At 37.3% G+C, this 17,565-nt stretch overlaps 1 protein-coding gene across 8 annotated transcripts in view; it reads left to right on the top strand.

Annotated features, from left to right (window-relative positions):
* The window catches only part of LOC127512273 (cytosolic phospholipase A2 gamma-like), a 136,144-nt gene extending 120,438 nt beyond the window's left edge, over nucleotides 1-15,706 (top strand). For 6 of the 8 annotated variants that reach the window (XM_051893043.1, XM_051893045.1, XM_051893044.1 and 3 more), the window contains 11 exons: nucleotides 391-592; nucleotides 1,396-1,516; nucleotides 1,599-1,739; nucleotides 3,077-3,142; nucleotides 3,597-3,653; nucleotides 3,762-3,887; nucleotides 4,797-4,940; nucleotides 9,275-9,352; nucleotides 9,449-9,603; nucleotides 11,983-12,148; nucleotides 12,230-12,826. In XM_051893043.1, coding sequence (XP_051749003.1) covers nucleotides 391-592; nucleotides 1,396-1,516; nucleotides 1,599-1,739; nucleotides 3,077-3,142; nucleotides 3,597-3,653; nucleotides 3,762-3,887; nucleotides 4,797-4,940; nucleotides 9,275-9,352; nucleotides 9,449-9,603; nucleotides 11,983-12,148; nucleotides 12,230-12,417 — 1,444 coding nt within the window. In that variant the 3' untranslated portion in view covers nucleotides 12,418-12,826. Of the gene's footprint in view, nucleotides 1-390; nucleotides 593-1,395; nucleotides 1,517-1,598; nucleotides 1,740-3,076; nucleotides 3,143-3,596; nucleotides 3,654-3,761; nucleotides 3,888-4,796; nucleotides 4,941-9,274; nucleotides 9,353-9,448; nucleotides 9,604-11,982; nucleotides 12,149-12,229; nucleotides 12,827-15,428 lie in introns of those variants that run through there. The other 2 variants (XM_051893037.1, XM_051893042.1) reach the window with 2 other exon arrangements.
* Nucleotides 15,707-17,565: the final 1,859 nt, after the last annotated feature.

Here is a 17,565-nt window from a genome sequence, read left to right as displayed (position 1 = left end):
TTTTCAGAGCTTTTAATGTACACATATTATAAAAATAATTGTATTAACATTTATTTATCTTTAAGAAGTAACATTTTGGTAAGGAGACCTCAGAAATAATGCATTTATAATTATTGCTCAGGAGAGACTTGGTGTTGTTTCCAAACAAAGGAAAAAAATAAATCTATATCGGCATCAGCTATCGGCCAAAATTATTTGAAAAATATCGGCATATCGACTAATGTCTGGTTCACCATCCTTGGGACTCTCCATAGATGTAATGGTTTAATCCATTTGGTCCCCACAATATAATGTAAACCTGTACACATACACGCACACACACACACACACACACACACACACACAAAGATGGGGTGAATGTCAAAAATGAGAGCAGTATGTTCTCTGTAGGTGCATGGCCTCCTTATATCAAGAACCAGACTGGTCCACCAAACTAGAGACTGTGAAAGACAAGATCATCCAGAGACTCAGCGGCCCTAAAGTCAGCTGGACAGATGCATTTGCCAAACTGAAGAAATATTACTATGAGAAAGACATCTTCAGCTTGACTGACTTCTGGGCAGCGATGGTCGTCACGACATTTGTGAAAGAGGTCTGTAACTCTTCATAACACACCCTCCATGACTTACATGATTTATGAGGTGGTCATTATTTAGGTCAAAGTTGTGTTGAATATTTTTAATAGATTGTAATAAAAATATTTAATAGTATCAGTATTGTAACATTGTTCAGATTACAAAGTACTACAAACCTGCCATACTTTGGTAAAGGAAATATACATGCAAGAAAAACAAAATGAAAATGTGGGATTCATAATCTAATTTTAACCTGGAAATAAACAAAGTTTTGTCATTTCAAATAAATATAAATATGTAAAATAACATTAGTAATATAAGATTATACATTTTAGATTGTGCACTTCTAGGTTGCTAATCAAAGCAAATTCATTGTATAAGTACAACAGTAATACACTAAAATATTATATAAGTAATTCTTAAGTAATTACAAGAAAAATCTCCCCCTTACTGCTTTAATATTTAGATGGCACTAATTTTCTTTGGTGAAATTGACTCAACATGTTCTCAGTAAAAAGCTCTTTATAAAGTAAAGTCCATAGTAGCATTTTGTTTCAGACAGAACCCCCAATATCCTTTATGAACTCAAGGACCTTCAGTATATTTCTTCTTTATGATGAGGTCACTGGAGGAACTGTTGACAGTCTTTAGAGTTCTTGCAGGAACATATGGACATTTTATAAGAGATGTTCCCAAATGAGAATTTTTTATTTTCCTTTTTACAGTGAGAGCCTTTACTTTAAGTTTTATCACTTGAAATTATTTGTGATTGAAGAAATTGTTCTGATTACCCCTGGTCTCCTCTACAATAACATACAAGAAATGCGTCCTCTTTAAGATCGATGAACACACTCTCACAGAGCAGTGGAACCAGCAGAATAAAGACCCGTTTCCCATCTACACAGTGATCGACAAGCGAAGCAAACAGAAAAAGGAAGCAGGTCTGTTTGTTTGTGTGAAAAAAAGAGACAGACAGTTAAAGTGCTTGTGTCAGCTGTTATATGGACTTGTTTCTGTCTGCAGACCCATGGTTTGAGTTCACTCCATATGAAGCAGGTTATTCTCACACTGGAGCATTCGTGGGAGTCTCCAACTTTAGCAGTCAGTTTCAAAATGGTTCTAGGTTGAAGGAGCAGCCTGAAATTGACATGCTGTACCTGCAAGGTAACAAACTAATAGATCAATAGTATCTGTGATGTATTGATCCGGTGATCAGGTTTGTAGGAGTTACTCTTTCCGAGTCAAAACTGAAATGTAAACAATAACATGACCAGAAATGTTGACACCAATTCCAACATCACATTAAGTATTTGGAGAGGAGTTTAATATGTCCACTATATTATTAGGGGAAATAAATGAATACCTTTGGTAATTTAACTAATTTAGTAACTGCACAAAATTGAACTCAAAACGGGGCCATTTTGCCCCACCTAGGGTAAACTTATCTCAGTTATTTTTATAGAATATGTAAAATACATATACACTTTTAATGGCTTATTTTTTTTTAAATGTGTGTAATTAATGTAAAATAGTCAATCAAATATTCTATGTAAATGTATGTATTTTGACAAAATAGTTAAATAGTAAAATAATGGCAGACCAATTCAATAACAGAATAGCCTCTCTTACACCAAAGATCAAAATAATATTTATTACCTGTTGCGGGGTGGCACCAGGCCTCAGACAGGCATTTCTTTGAACATAAAATAAACAAAGTTAAAAATAGGGGAGTAAAGCAGAAGTGGTGTTCTCGTGGTGAGGGCTCAGAGATGAAAGGCTTTGGTCCAATAGTCATGTGCCTCAACAAGTCTTAATATAATGATATCTTTGCAAATCATTAGCTAATGATTCATTAAAACAGACATCTGAAACTTGAAATATGTGGCTATTTCAATCTATTAATCAGATAGACTCTTTTGTAGTTGCTGATGCTGCAGTCATTATTGAATGGCTTAGTTCTTCATGAGTCATACGTTAACTGAAGATTATCTATGCATTAGTTTAGCATGAATTAATGCATATTAGTACACCAGTATTGTGAAGTATTTCCTTAACGAGAACTATGAATGTGTGAATCAAACACTAGCATAATTTTATTATATCCATGTATGTGGTCAGAAACAAATCATATAGAACAGTGAAATTGCTCCAGAAATTCTCTTTCCTGTCTTGCCTGCGCTCAAGAAATGGTGTGAACTGGGATTAAATGCATTATGTATCCCCGATTAACAAACTGAGGTAAAAACCTTTAATGTCCAACATAAAATCAATTTACAGATCAGTAATATCCAATGACAAAAAACAATTGATCATTTAAAATTTGATTAAATGTCACAAATATATATATATATATATATATATATATATATATATATATATAGATAGATAGACAAATGCAAGCATATACATATATACAGTATATTATTTATTTTAAAAAATGTTAGGCTTTTGTTCCTTTTATTTTAAACTTCCTGTTTGTTGATATTGTGTGTTTTCTGCAGCTCTGTGTGGCAGCGCTTTAGCTGATGGAGAAGAGATTGTGAAATTCATCTGGCAAATGATAAAAGGTGCAGTTGCATTTGTTCTAAAGATTCACTTCTGCCTAAAACTGTCAGTCAATTCATCAAGGGCACTGAATTTAAAAAGGACACTAGGGACATGTCCCTACCAATATGCAGTGACTACTGAATTGTCTTTAGCAATAATTTTGTTCAAACAATTAAAATATATTTATTTGCAGCCACTGTTGTAATTTTGGCCGCATCTGAAATGGGTCTTACCTTTGACATTACATGAGAAGTCAAAGTAGGCCTACGTTAGAAAACTGCATGCTCTCTTTTAAGGACATGCATTTAATGCATGAATTGAGAACATGAGGTAAGTTTAACTTAATGTTGTTAAACAATGTACGAAGCAAACTGTTAGCTGAAATATCCACAAAAGTTAAAACAACATTGAAATAAGGGAGGGGGGGTAGGGGTTGTCATTGTCATATTATGAATTCTGTTTTTTTCTCTTCAGATTTCTATCAACGTTTGTTTACTCAAATAAGAAAAATGCTTCAGGAAATGGGGAAAGGTAATGCATTTCTTGTTGCTTTTATTTATTGATTACATGTAGTAAAATATTTGATAAAAACATTTTTCATTGTGTTCATGTTTGTTCAATGTGTGTTTTCTTGAGAAGATCCAGACTCTCCACCTGCAGACAAGTTTTACCAGGTGGTCTCGGACCTTGTGGACATGAATCTCTATGTTTTGGATGGCAAAGATCCTTCTGCTCTTGATGAATCCATCAGAAGAACGCTGACTGGTAAACCTTTTATTAAAGTGTGCTAGAAATTATGTATGTCTTGGGGTTCCATTATTAAAAATCTATTTTTGCAGAGACACAAACAAACATTGAACATTTGTTCTGTTATTGCCCAACAAATATATTTAACATTGATGCCAATGAAAATGAGGCTGTTAGGGACAGACGTACAATCTGTTCAGTGATTATGCTGTCAGATTTTTAGAGTGCATGTTTTCTTGAGATTTTGTTTATTGACACTGATTTAAGAAGAATACCTTTTATTTTGTGAAATATGAAATACTATTTCAATTCAAATAGGCCCTATTTCCCTATATCTGTTTAAAACGTATTGCATTTACTGTTTCTTCAGCAAAATTGAAACATGAAAAATATTATACAAAACAAAGAATTCATGCAACAGCAAAAATGCAAATGGCAAAATGCAAAACTATCAAAACTGTGATTGAGGTTTTAATTTAAACAATAAATTGATTTGTTGATTTGAACCCCTGCAGACAGAATTTTGTAAAGACATCAAGTTGAGGAAATTCATTGTGCAGACCCCAGAATTTCTGTCAAAGTTTACTGATGATAATTCAAATGAAAATAAGTGTGATTTTTATATGCACGCACACTATATTACATCAGTTAGCTCAAGATGCTGCCAGCAAACATGAGATGAAGCAGATGAATCTGGATACAGTTCACTTTCACTGCATCTGCTCAGCACCTCTGCTCCACTTCCTGAATCGGTGGTGACGTTGCATATTTTGATTGGTCAAACAGAAAGTAGCCTTTTTCACAAAACCACTCTTTTGGCCAACATAAAAAATTTAATTATTTGTGAATTATGTTTGTAGTTACACAAACTGGAACTATATGTTGTCAGATAAGAATAACTCAGTAATGTTCTCCTATTTTTTACAGATCTCGCTGGAGGCAAAGATCAGCTGATTTTTCAGGTGGGAGAACTGAATCTCACTGATAAAGAAGCTGCAAAACTGTATATGGAGCAGTACACCGTGGATGTACACAACAGTTTAAGTAAATGGTTCAGTTTCTGGCCATATGGTAGGTTGAACTGATACATAGAATACAATGTACTTCCCTTTTAATTTTAAGCCAGATTAATGCATTAAGCACTTTACTCAACAAAACATTTTCATATTTTAAATAGCCATAACTGAGCTTCCAGTTTGAACCAGTGTGATTTAATTCCTAATGCCCGAACTTTCTCATACTAGGACCCTATAGAGGTATAAATTATCTTGAGAACACATTTTAGTGAAATATGTGGAGAAAAACCTGCATTTGTTCTCCTTTAGTAAACATTTTTGTTGTCCTTATCATATCATTAGATTGAGAATGGCTACTTGTTAATTTCATTGCATTAGCATAAGGATTGTCAGGGTTTTTCTAGGGTCAAAAATAGGTGGTAGCGGACGGACACGATCATCCACACACACACACACACACACACACACACACACAGTACAAAGTACCCTACCTATGTGAACTGCGAGCCAAGTGCTGACAATAAATCCAAAATGAATGCGCAAAAAAAAAAAAAGAAAAAAAAAAAAGTTATTTTTAAAACTTATTCTATTTATTCATTAAATACAGATCATAGTAACAAAGAACAAAGTAACACATTACACATTAAAATTCTACAATTGATGATGATTTGCTCAGGATGTGATCAACCTGAATGGTGCAGAAACAATATAACTGTTGACTTTATTCTTCTCTATGATTTTTAAGCTATTTTAGGGATGAGTTACTTGGATGATACTTTGGAGTGGAATCTGGGTCGAGGAAGACTATAATTTCTTACAGAACTTTTGATGTTCTTCACAGAACGCCCCGGGTTACTTCACTGTAACCCTGTTCCCTGAAAAGGCGGGAACGAGAAGCTGTGCTTAATACAGAGCTATGGGAACGTTTTTAGTCATGACCAGCTGTGAATATGTGTAAAAAAACGTCAGTGAAATTGATCTATATTCATAGCCGTGACGTCATTGGAATGCGTCGTATGCGAGGCTATAATTAGATGTGCCACAGGTGCAGGCTGTGAAGTGTGTCACAAAGCGCAGAGAGTCTCAGACACTAGCTTGCGATGTTGACTCAAGGATGTGAGAGCCCGGAGTAACATGAACATCCAAACTATAAAACCTTATGAATGTGTGCGGAGAGGACTAGCCTGCCGCAACACAAACATTTTGTAAGGGGGCGCCCCCCGCCAAAGGTCTAGAAGAGGCAACCCCCTGGTGGAATGAGCCCTGATTCCTGTTTGGCGAAGTGTGACCACGCGCCTCTATTGTCCCCTGCACCTGAGACAGAAGGTTCCTCCTTTTCGGTATCGCCAATGGTGAGCCGTCGAGGAGAGATATCTCCGAGAACCATATTCCATTCAGCCAACGCAGTGCTATCGGTAAGAGGCAAGTCCCTTGTTGGCGAACTTTGGCTAGATCTCCTGGGAACACAGAAACCAGAGGAAACGCATACAGGCGCATTCTGGGCCACGTATGCGCATCACATCCAGACCCAAGGGGAGCTGGGTGACTCCGAAAGAAATAGATTGGACATTGCGCTGCCTGTTGGGGAGCGAAGAGGTCCATCTCTGTTCCATAAATCTTTACCAGATTTGTTTGACTACCTCGGGTGGAGTTTCTCCTCCCCTGTCAGTATGCTTTGTCTGGACAGATATCTGGGGATATAAATCGCCTTGAGGGACAGGAACTTGTCCTGAGCCCAGAGCAGAATGTGCTGCACTAGCCTGTCTAGACGTTGCAAACGCAGTCCACCCTCTACTAGAGGCTACCACAGTAATGTCCACCCGCACTAGGACATGGTATCCCCTTATCTGGTGGAGGAAGTACTTCAGGGCCAGAAATACAGCCATCAATTCGAGGCAATTGATGTGCCAATTCGAGATGATGACCTCACCATATCCCTTTGAACTGGACGGCCACCTAAGGCCGCTCCTCAGCCCGTACGGGAAGCGTCTGTTGTTGGCATCTTGCAACATCAACGCATATAGAGTGGGACCCAAGGTGAAGAACCGGGGTCTGAGCCACATAGAAAGGGTACGAAGCCGCAGCGCTTAACCCTTACGCGCTTTAAAAGTGCACGAAGCATTAGCGCATGACTTACCATAAACATGGATTTTAGAAAGGGCACAAAGCACTCAGCGCGTGCCCTTGCCCTTATTTGCTGTGGGGAATTGCTTAGGCAAAACCTCCCGGCTTTGAGCCACAACTGAAACGGCCTCCTATGCAGAAGGCCTATAGGAATCACCGTGGACGCTGACGCGACCTAACATTTCTTGATACTGCAGAACAGTGCAATCTTGGCCTAGCCTGACATTGTTCAGGGTGGTTAGAATGGTCTCGACTCGAGTTGGAGACAATTGTGCCCGCATTGTGGTCGAATACCATACGACCCCTAAATATGTCATTCTCTGGGTAGGACAGAGAACACTTTTCTTCTCATTTAGTCTCAACCCTAGAGAAACTAGATGAGCTAGTACAACATCTGTGTTGTAACGCCATCTCTTGTGACTGTGCTAGTATTAGCCAGTTGTCTATGTAATTCAAAATGCGAATGCCCTGGAGTCACAATGGAGCCAGTGCTGCATCCATGCATTTTGGGTATGTGCGGGGTGATAAGGCTAGGCCGAATGGAAGAACCTGATATTGGTAAGCTTCACCCCTGAAAGTGAACCTCAGGAACCTCTTGTGTTGTTATGGCAATATTTCTATGTGAAAATATGCGCCCTTGAGATTGATCGTGACGAACCAATCGTGATGTTGGATTGCGACACGATCATCTTTACGGTTAACATCTTGAACTTGAGAGCTTTGACTGAATGGTTTAAGCCTCGAAGATCTAAGATTGGACGCAGCCCCTCATCCTTTGGGAACTAAGAAGTATCTGCTGTAGTAACCTGAATCTCTCTCTAGAGGGGGAAACATGCTCTATGGCCCCTTTCTTCAGATTGCAGCTCTTGTGACAGTAAAGTCGCTTGCCCAGCTTCACGGTAGTGGAGACCACGCCGTTGAAATGCCGAGAACGATGAATAAATTGGATTCTGTATCCTTTTTCTACTGTCTTTAGAACCCACGCAGAAATCCCTGGCAGTAGTTACCACACTGCCAAGCTCTCTGAAATGGGCACTAATCTTGATACTTCCCTTTGAGGGGATGTTAGATGTTCCACGTCCTGATGTGTTACAGGAATCAACGGAACACCTAACATTTCACTGAAAACCGCTGCCCCCCGAAGCACCAGAGGTGGCGGGGAAGGAGGGTTTATGTGAAGATATTGAGAAGGGGCGGGTGTTAGATATTATGAGGCTGCTGAGCGTGACAAGCTGGTCCCCAGTTTTACGAGGGGAAGCACAACTCGCCACAGTCTGCTTTTGAGCATTCTTAGCAGGTCAGCCTGGTCCACCTGCAACACTGCCATAGTGTGCAGAGCAGTACCAGTCTGACACACTGATCGAAACGCCTTCCCACCAGTATGGATGTTATTATGCATAGCTTGGTGGGGAGTGCTGCCTCTTTTCAGCCAGATCGCCACGCGAGCCCCACAATCACATTGTGGGTGCTACCCCTTTGAAATAAGCAAAGCGAACGCGAAGCACTTAAACTGTGAACATTCACAATGCTCGCACTCGCCCTGTTACAATGCAAGGGCAGCGTGCTCTTCCCCAAACAAACAAAACAATACTGGTGTGTGTCCGATTCGGAGATGGAACGTGAACACGGAGACACACACCATTTGCTTTGTTCAGCCATGACTTTCTCTTAAATATATGTTTTCACTTGTCAGACAGAGTTGAAAAAGGAACAAGGGGAGAGAAAGTTCTGCGCACTGCCTGTCAAATCTAACTCCTAACAAAGTAATGAAGGAAGGAAAGAGTTTGAGCAGAGCTGCTTCACACACACTTCACAGTATGGTCTCTGAAGACAAAAGACCTGCTGATGCACCTGTGGCACATCTAGTTATAGCCTCGCATACGACGCATTCCAATGACGTCACGTAGGCTATAAATATAGGTCAATTTCATTGACGTTGTTTTACACATATTCACAGCTGGTCAAAAAAAAGACGTTCCCATAGCGCTGTATTAAGCACAGCTTGGAGTGTAGCCTTTGAAAGGGAACGCTTACACAAATACTCACTTGGGCATTTTAACGCATATTACCTTTCTTTATGCTTTGCGATGTTCATCAGTAAAGGAATCATCAGACTTGATTCATTTAGCTAGTTCTTTAGAAAATCAGCTATGTACTAGTTCTTTAAAGCAAAAACAAAACATGGATCTGAAGTACCTATAATGAAACATCAGTAACTGAAGTAACTGTAGAAACTTTATTTTGAAGAATGTATTTGTTGTACAGATCTTTGCTTGAGCATTATTAGTTGCATGGCTCAGTGGATTTGGGGCAGGAAATATAACTTCCTCCACAACATGACAGGTGAGAAGAGACTTGCTGATAACTGGCAATTCAGTGTGAATAATAAACGTGACGTGACTCATTTCACACTGTGATCTTTCACTCAAATACTGTCAGATGAAGCAGTGCCTGCTCCTCTACTGGAAAGTGAAATGAGAGACTTTGAAGATGCTGGACTGTTGCTGAACTCACCCTACTTCTCAGTGCTGAGAAAAGAGAGAAACATTCACCTCATCATTTCCTTGGATTTCAGTGATGGTGATCCTTTCATGGTATTAAATATAATTCTCTCTAATTTAATAATGCAAACATACTCTCATATACAGGTGCATCTCAATAAATTAGAATGTTGTGGAAAAGTTCATTTATTTCAGTAAATCAACTCAAATTGTGGAACTTGTATAATAAATAAATTCGATGCACACAGACTGAAGTACTTTAAGTCTTTGGTTCTTTTAATTGTGATGATTTTGGCTCACATTTAATAAAAAAACACCAATTCACTATCTAAATAAATTAGAATACTTCATAAGATCAATAAAAAAAAACATTTTTAGTGAATTGTTGGCCTTCTGGAAAGTATGTTCATTTACTGTATATGTACTCAATACTTGGTAGGGGCTCCTTTTGCTTTAATTACTGCCTCAATTCGGTGTGGCATTGAGGCGATCAGTCTGTGGCACTGCTGAGGTGGTATGGAAGCCCAGGTTTCTTTGACAGTGGCCTTCAGCTCATCTGCATTTTTTGATCTCGTTTCTCATCTTCCTCTTGACAATGCCTCATAGATTCTCTATGGGGTTCAGGTCTGGTGAGTTTGCTGGCCAGCCAAGCACACCAAAACCATTGTCATTTAACCAACTTTTGGTGCTTTTGGCAATGTGGGCAGGTGCCAAATCCTGCTGGAAAATGAAATCAGCATCATAGTGCTCTAATATTTCTTGGTAAACGGGTGCAGTGACTTTGGTTTTCAAAAAACACAGTGGACCAACACCAGCAGATGACATTGCACCCCAAATCATCACAGACTGTGGAAACTTCACACTGGACTTCAAGCAACTTGGGCTATGAGCTTCTCCACCCTTCCTCCAGACTCTGGGACCTTGATTTCCAAATGAAATACAAAACTTGCTCTCATCTGAAAAGAGCACTTTAGACCACTGGGCAACAGTCCAGTTCTTCTTCTCCTTAGCCCAGGTAAGACGCTTCTGACGTTGTCTTTGGTTCAGAAGTGGCTTGGTTCGTAGAATGTGACAGTTGTAGCCCATTTCCTGAAGACGTCTGTGTGCGGTGGCTCTTGATGCACTGACTCCAGCTTCAGTCCACTCCTTTTGAAGCTCCCCTAAGTTCTTAAATTGGCTTCGCCTGACAATCTTCTCAAGCCTGCGGTCATTCCTTTCACTTGTACACCTTTTCCTACCACACTTTTTCCTTCCAGTCAATTTCCATGAATATGCTTTGGCACAGCACTCTGCGAACAGCCAGCTCTTTCAGCAGTGACCCTCTGTGGCTTACCCTCATTGTAGAGGGTCTTGATGATCATCTTCTGGACAACTGTCAAGTCAGCAGACTTCCCCATGACTGCTGTTGGGATTACTGACCTAAACCAAAGTCCCTTTCAGACAAGTCATTTCACTCGGTGGACATCTTTGAAAGGCCTCTGGGGCATTCAAGTGCAGCTCCTCTCTCTTTGAATGGGGAAACATCAAATTCTCCAAAGCTGTTTGCCAAGCTTTCAATTAAATTTCATAGTTGAAATCACCAGTGAAATCTGACAACATCTGTCTAATAAATTTTGTTTCTAAATGCTTGAATTATGACAAAAAAAAAATGGTATTTTTCAGGCTGGATCAAGCTAATGCGCATGCACAGTTCTAAATGTGCGTCTTGTGTCTCATTTCGGTGGCGTGCGTATGACTGTTTCTATAGGAACCAGAGTTTCTAACGGCCACTGCAGTGACGCGATGACTTTACCAATCGGCGAATGGCTCTTATTTAGAAGGCGGAACTTATTCCGACATATTGCGCGTTGCAATTTCTCCCATTCAAAACAATACAAGTGACATGTCTTGTGTTATTCTATAGTTTTTGCCTAAACCCAGTTTTTATACCCTGAGAATGGTAATTTAATAGAACTTGAAATTAAATATTCTAATAATTTGAGATACTGATTTTTTTTATTTTGATGAGCAGCAAGCTGTAATCATCAAAATGAAAACAAACAAGTTTGGAAATATTTTACTTTATGTCTAATAAAGCTAGAATATATTTAAGTTTTACTTTTTTAATTAAATTACAGAGAAAAAAAAAAAGAAAAAAAAAAAACTTTTACATGATATTCTAATTTATTGAGATGCAACTGTAAGCTCATTTAAAGAAATAATTCCCCAATAAATGGAAATTCAGTCATAATTTTCTCACCCTTGAGTTGTTCCAAACCCTTCACAAAATGAGATTTTTTTGAAGAATCCTGCTGAAAACCATTTAAATATGTTTAAATTTAACCATCTTTACATGGTATATATGAAAATCTAATACATGGAGAGAGCTATCCGTTAGCATTCCCATTCATTTCAGTGGCAGTTTCTCGGCAGACACATCAGTACTTCCACTTTTAATTAACTGAGTGATGCTGCAATGCTTTTTCACCACAGACAGTGACGAAAGCTGCTGAGATGTGCAAGAAACTAAACATCTCTTTCCCTGAGGTCATCATACCAAGTGAGGACTTTGAGAAACCGAAAGACTTCTATGTGTTCAAAGGCCAAAATGTTCCAACTGTGATACACATCCCTCTCTTTAATGTGGTCAACTGTGGAGGCAAGTTAAAATCTTACAATGTCCTGAATAAAACTGAAATATCAACTGTGTTCTGATTTAAATGTGTTACTGATCCATCAGATAAAATTGAGGAGTGCAGGAGCAAATATAAGACTTTTCAAGGTTCTTACAGTGCTGAGATGATCACTGATCTTATGGACAAAGCTGGAAAAAACATCGCAAATAATAAAGAAAATTTGGAGAAAGTGATTCGTGAGATCATTGAGAAAAAAAAGTTTAACACTGTGTTAACACACAAATTACAGTAATGTATCTAAATACAGACTAATCTGATCTTCATTTAGTTGATTTAACAATAAATGGTGTTTTGTTTCTTTTTCTATCTTTAATAATCACTTAACATTGATCAGCATTATTACCTTTTTCTGCAAAATGTGAATTGTGTGCCATTATAACAGCATCAGAGATTGATAAAGTTTCATTTCTGTTTAATGTTAAAAATGTTTCTGCATGTTTCAATCTGTTTCTTCACGATTGACCTTCATTAAGCAATAAATATCTGATCATTAATAATCAAATTAGCAATAACAGACTGGATTGCATGTATGACAACAGTAATTGCAGATTAAAAATATATGTATTACTTTAACAAATATTGCACTCTTGCCTATCATTGGTTCTGTTCCAATGAATTAATAAAGGGCTCTTGATAAATAAGGTTTTGTCCTGGTCATTTGATATATAGCAAACAGCGCAAATGCTCATTATTACAAAACTGATAGTTGTGTTCCTGGATGCTGATTGGTCAATCCAGAGCTCCAGTCATTTTTTTTTTTTTTTTTCTAGGATTTTGGACACATTTGAAATGGGTGGTCAAATAGAAATGTCTGACACACCCTAAGCAGAGTTTAGTAATATTGGGAAGCAGTAAAGGATCAAGCACGGTGTAATAGGAGAGAATTTAATGTTTAATTCATAAGTTAGACTTAAATTAAAAATCCTTTCAATGTAAGTGTAATATTTTTATTACAATGCCTCCAAACTGCCATGAATTGTATTGTTTACACTTAAATTTGGCACTGCAGAAGATGAAGATCATTTTTAAAGTGATCACATGATGTCTAGTTTGTCAACAGAATATATAAGTCATATTCTTATTGATGCCAAATGTGCTTCAATTCGAGTCAAGATGCATTATCTAAAAGCTAATTTATGTAAATATCGCAACACCAATCACGTCAGATTGAACGTTTGTTCGATCAGATCGGGTGTGCCTCACATAAACATTATTATAATGTCTATGGTGCCTCATACGTCCTGAAAAGTGAAGCTGCGGGCTCTTTGATCGCCCCCTAGTGGCTGGATGCAGTACAGGTCATAAACCTCGCCCTCTCCATGCACAAGAACAGGAATTAGTCAAAATAAAATAAATTACGCTTCAAATAAAATTTTCCGAAAGATGAGTTTGGTCATTTAAGGTAGTTGTTATCACGCTCATATATATTCAATTGTTCATTTTTGTGATAAGTTTGATTTTAGCTAGCAATTTGATGCTATAGAAATGGGGCGTGTCGTTATGATTGACAGTTGTGATCGACAGCTTCTCTGAGCACTGTCGGAGCTTCGAGGGAAGATTAAAGATATATAACTAACTATTAATTTTCGATTTCTGTGTTATTTCACACCAACAAAATGAGTACTGACCGACCTACAGGATCCGACGGATCACTGAGCTTTTTTTCGGTAACGTTAAATGTGGGCTTTATAAGCTAATTAATAAATGTTATTAGTTAAGATAACACGCCTAACGTTAGCCATGTCGGGAAAAAGCAGGTGATCGTTATCTGGCAGTTACTAATTATTTTCATGGGTATAAAATAATAATTAGCAGGACAAAAGTAATGATAGCCTACTCTAATTAATTATAGAGCACTGTCTACAGCAGTGGTTCCCAAACCTGTCCTGGAGGACCCCCAGCCCTGCACATTTTGTATATCTCCCTATTTCTGACACACCCATTTCAGGTCTTGCTGTCTCTACTAATGAGCACATGAGTTGAATCAGGTCTGATAGATGAGGGAGACATACAAAATGTGCAGGGCTGGGGGTCCTCCAGGACAGGTTTGGGAACCACTGGTCTACAGCAATCGACCTCCTGTAACGTTAGTTTAACTTTATTTAAAATGGCAGGACCGTTTCTGACATTTTACAGTTGTTTCTACTGGCATATTATATGGAGTTTATCTACTGAATTGGCAGTTTCAAAAATATTATTGCTCTAGAAACAGAATAGCTTATTATTTTATAGGTAGAATTTTAAATTGTGTATAATTGATATAGCCTATTTAAAATACATCAATGATGACGCAGTCGTCTGGGCGGTGTTGTGTAATATTCGGTTCCTATGAAAAGCTGTTGGGGAACAGAGGAAATATCATGAATATTCACGTATACTCCATACGTGAATATTCATGATATTTCCTCTGTTGTGGGCGTGGCCTTGAGACAACGCGCAGACGAATGGAACTGAAATTATTAGTATTAAAATCGAACTCGTTTAATGGATTATTTCGAAACGGTAATTAAGTTTCAATGTTAAGCATTAACTGCAACAGTTGGCATTTTCAAAACAATGAATATATTGTGTAGGCTAATATGAATATCGTCTGTGCTGTTTTGCCTGTTTTATTACAGACACAGCAAACAATCAGCGAATAACCCATGCTCGCCTAGGTTAGTACAGATTATTACTATTTGATGTCTTTATCTTTATTATTATTATTATTATTATTATTATTATTATTATTATTTCATTTGTGAGGTTTTCGATTTAATTTGAATATTTTGGTTAGTAGTTGACATTTTCAAAACAATGAATATATTGTGTGATATGATAAATCGTCTTTGCCTGATTGATTACAGACATTCGGATTTAGGTAAGAGCAAACAATGAGCGAATAACCTGTTCTAATCTGGGATAGTACAGTTTATTACTTGTGTCCTATTAAAATGTTTATAAGCTAGCCTGTTGTGAGTCATCCTTAATTTCTTGTTTATTTCGCATATAGCCAGTGTTTCTGTTAACTACATACCTGAGGAGAATGTTTTATTAATCTTGCAGTCATCATAAACATTGCAATTTGTACTTTATCATATAATACAGTGCATAAACCTTTAAAGCATTGTTCTGATGGTCCAGTCTTTCTTATATAGGCCAGCAGTTACTTCAAGAATATTATTTTCTATTATTTTTCAGAAGCTTCATTTTGCTTTTGTGATGCATATCATCATCATCATGTAAAGTCACTGTCTGTTTCAGACTGGATGTGAGCGCTGAAGTCACTGGTAGCTCTGGCAGTGTGTGATCTGGACAGACATGGAGGCTGTTCTCATTGAGTGCCAAGGCTCTGTTTTAATAATCTCAGAGACCAGACATTTTGCTTTATTAGAGTTGATGAAAAGCACACTCTTGATGAAAATCACAATTGTTTTACAACTGTAAAAACAATCCAAATAAAACACTAAAAAAGATGACATATTTAATTTGTTTACATGCACATCACCATTAAACAACATCAGAGAACAGTGAACATGAAAGTGTGTTGTTGAATTATTGAAATATTAACTTTATTAATCTCAGGGGGACTTCAAGTAAATATGTTAGGTCAACAGAGTTTGGCTGACAAAAACGTTTGGGAATCCCTGCCCTACAATGTTGAAGATCAGAAATGATATAATTGTATGTATACTTGTAAAATGAGAAGAAATACTTTTGAATAATATTTTCAAATCTTAAACACAATTAACACAACATTATGGATTATTAAATTTTGGATGATTTCACGTACCATAAAACACATGACGTGAAAGTAGGTTGTTTTTCAGTGCAACGTATGGTCAAAGAACAGACACGATGTATGCTTTATATAAATATATTTAAGTGTGTGTGTGTGTGTGTATGAAATATTTAGTAATATAATATTTATTAGTAGTAGTTACTTCTCTAAATGGTATTTCACTCTTAACTAAATGCAACCTGTTTTTGTTAATTGTAACAGATGTTATCAATTTATTAATTTCACACACAGTTATTAAATGACAAGAAACTATCTATTTTTGTGTTAAAAAACGAATTCTAATCTTATTGAAAGGTTCTGGAACATGATGTATTCGTTTTGAGTGTTTGTTAATCAAGATTTGTGGCTAAAATGATCTGTTTTGACTTGCAGGTCAATGCCAAAAGGCCACGGATTGACTTTTGATTGAATTTTCCTTTTTATTCTCTCAGGAATGTTTTCTATCCATGTTTCTGTTAATATTGTTGTCTTGAATTCATATAAAATGTTTTATAGTGAGAAAAATGTTAATGTTAACTGTAAATATTGTTGATCTGAAAATTGTAATATAAAGTGCAGTTCGCGGTAAGCGCGGCTGGGGAAAGGTCAATGCCAAAAGGCCACGGATTGACTTTTGATTGAATTTTCCTTTTTATTCTCTCAGAATAAAAAAAATAAGTGGTCTGAGGAATTTCTGTTGTCCGGTCTCTTCAATAAACATCACAACGCAGAGTGAAGGCGCAGACCGGTCACATAATGAAAACAGGATGTACTCTTTTGAAGGTCCATGTTAAAGGGATAGTTCATTAAAAATAAAAATTCTGATGCCCTCATCTTATTTCAAAGTTGTATGACTAATTTTTTTGTGGGACATATATTTGAAAAACGTATCAGTGTATTTTTCATACAATGGAAGTCAATGGGCACCAAAATTAGTTCTACTGGTTCCCAATGTGCTTCAGAATATCTTTTTCACAGAAGAAAAGAAAACATACTAGTGAGTAAATGATGACAACATTTTCATTTTTGGATGGACTATATCTTTAATCTATTATAATCGATTAGTACTTGGAGACTAGTGATTCCCAAATAGGTGTGGAAAGATTTTGATGTTGCTTTGTTAAAAAAAAAAAATAAATAAATAAAATAAAAAATTGTGACAGATACAAGTAAATGTGCAATTGTTTTCTTTTAATTATAATTTTACACAATATCCAGTATAATATGAGAAAACAGGAAAAATGTGTCGTTTGGTGTTGATAAAGGAAGTTTAAACGATTCCAAACCGATCCGTTTTGTTACCAGCGTCACGGGCAATAACGTCAGCTGCGCGTTCTCGCTCTCTCTCTCTCTCCGACGGTGAAGTGACACACAGCCGCGCCGGCGCCTCCTCTCTCTCACTCGTCTCATTCGCTCCGGTTAAATAGTGCTTGTATTGCGCAAAATTTGAGTCATTCCCGCAGGTTTACTGATATATATATATTAGTGGAGCGCACAAGTCACGCTCAGTCTCAAAGAGCTTGTGAGTCACAAGAGTGGCTTACTGCGCTAAAACGGTCAAATATATACAAAATTATGACAAATTGACAAAATGCAATTCATTGTCATATGAACTGTTTT

This window comes from Ctenopharyngodon idella, chromosome 5 (assembly GCF_019924925.1).
Source record: "Ctenopharyngodon idella isolate HZGC_01 chromosome 5, HZGC01, whole genome shotgun sequence".
NCBI classification, from domain to species: domain Eukaryota; kingdom Metazoa; phylum Chordata; class Actinopteri; order Cypriniformes; family Xenocyprididae; genus Ctenopharyngodon; species Ctenopharyngodon idella.
The sequence above is the reverse complement of the archived record's forward strand: the minus strand, read 5'-3'. Positions and strand labels throughout refer to the sequence as shown.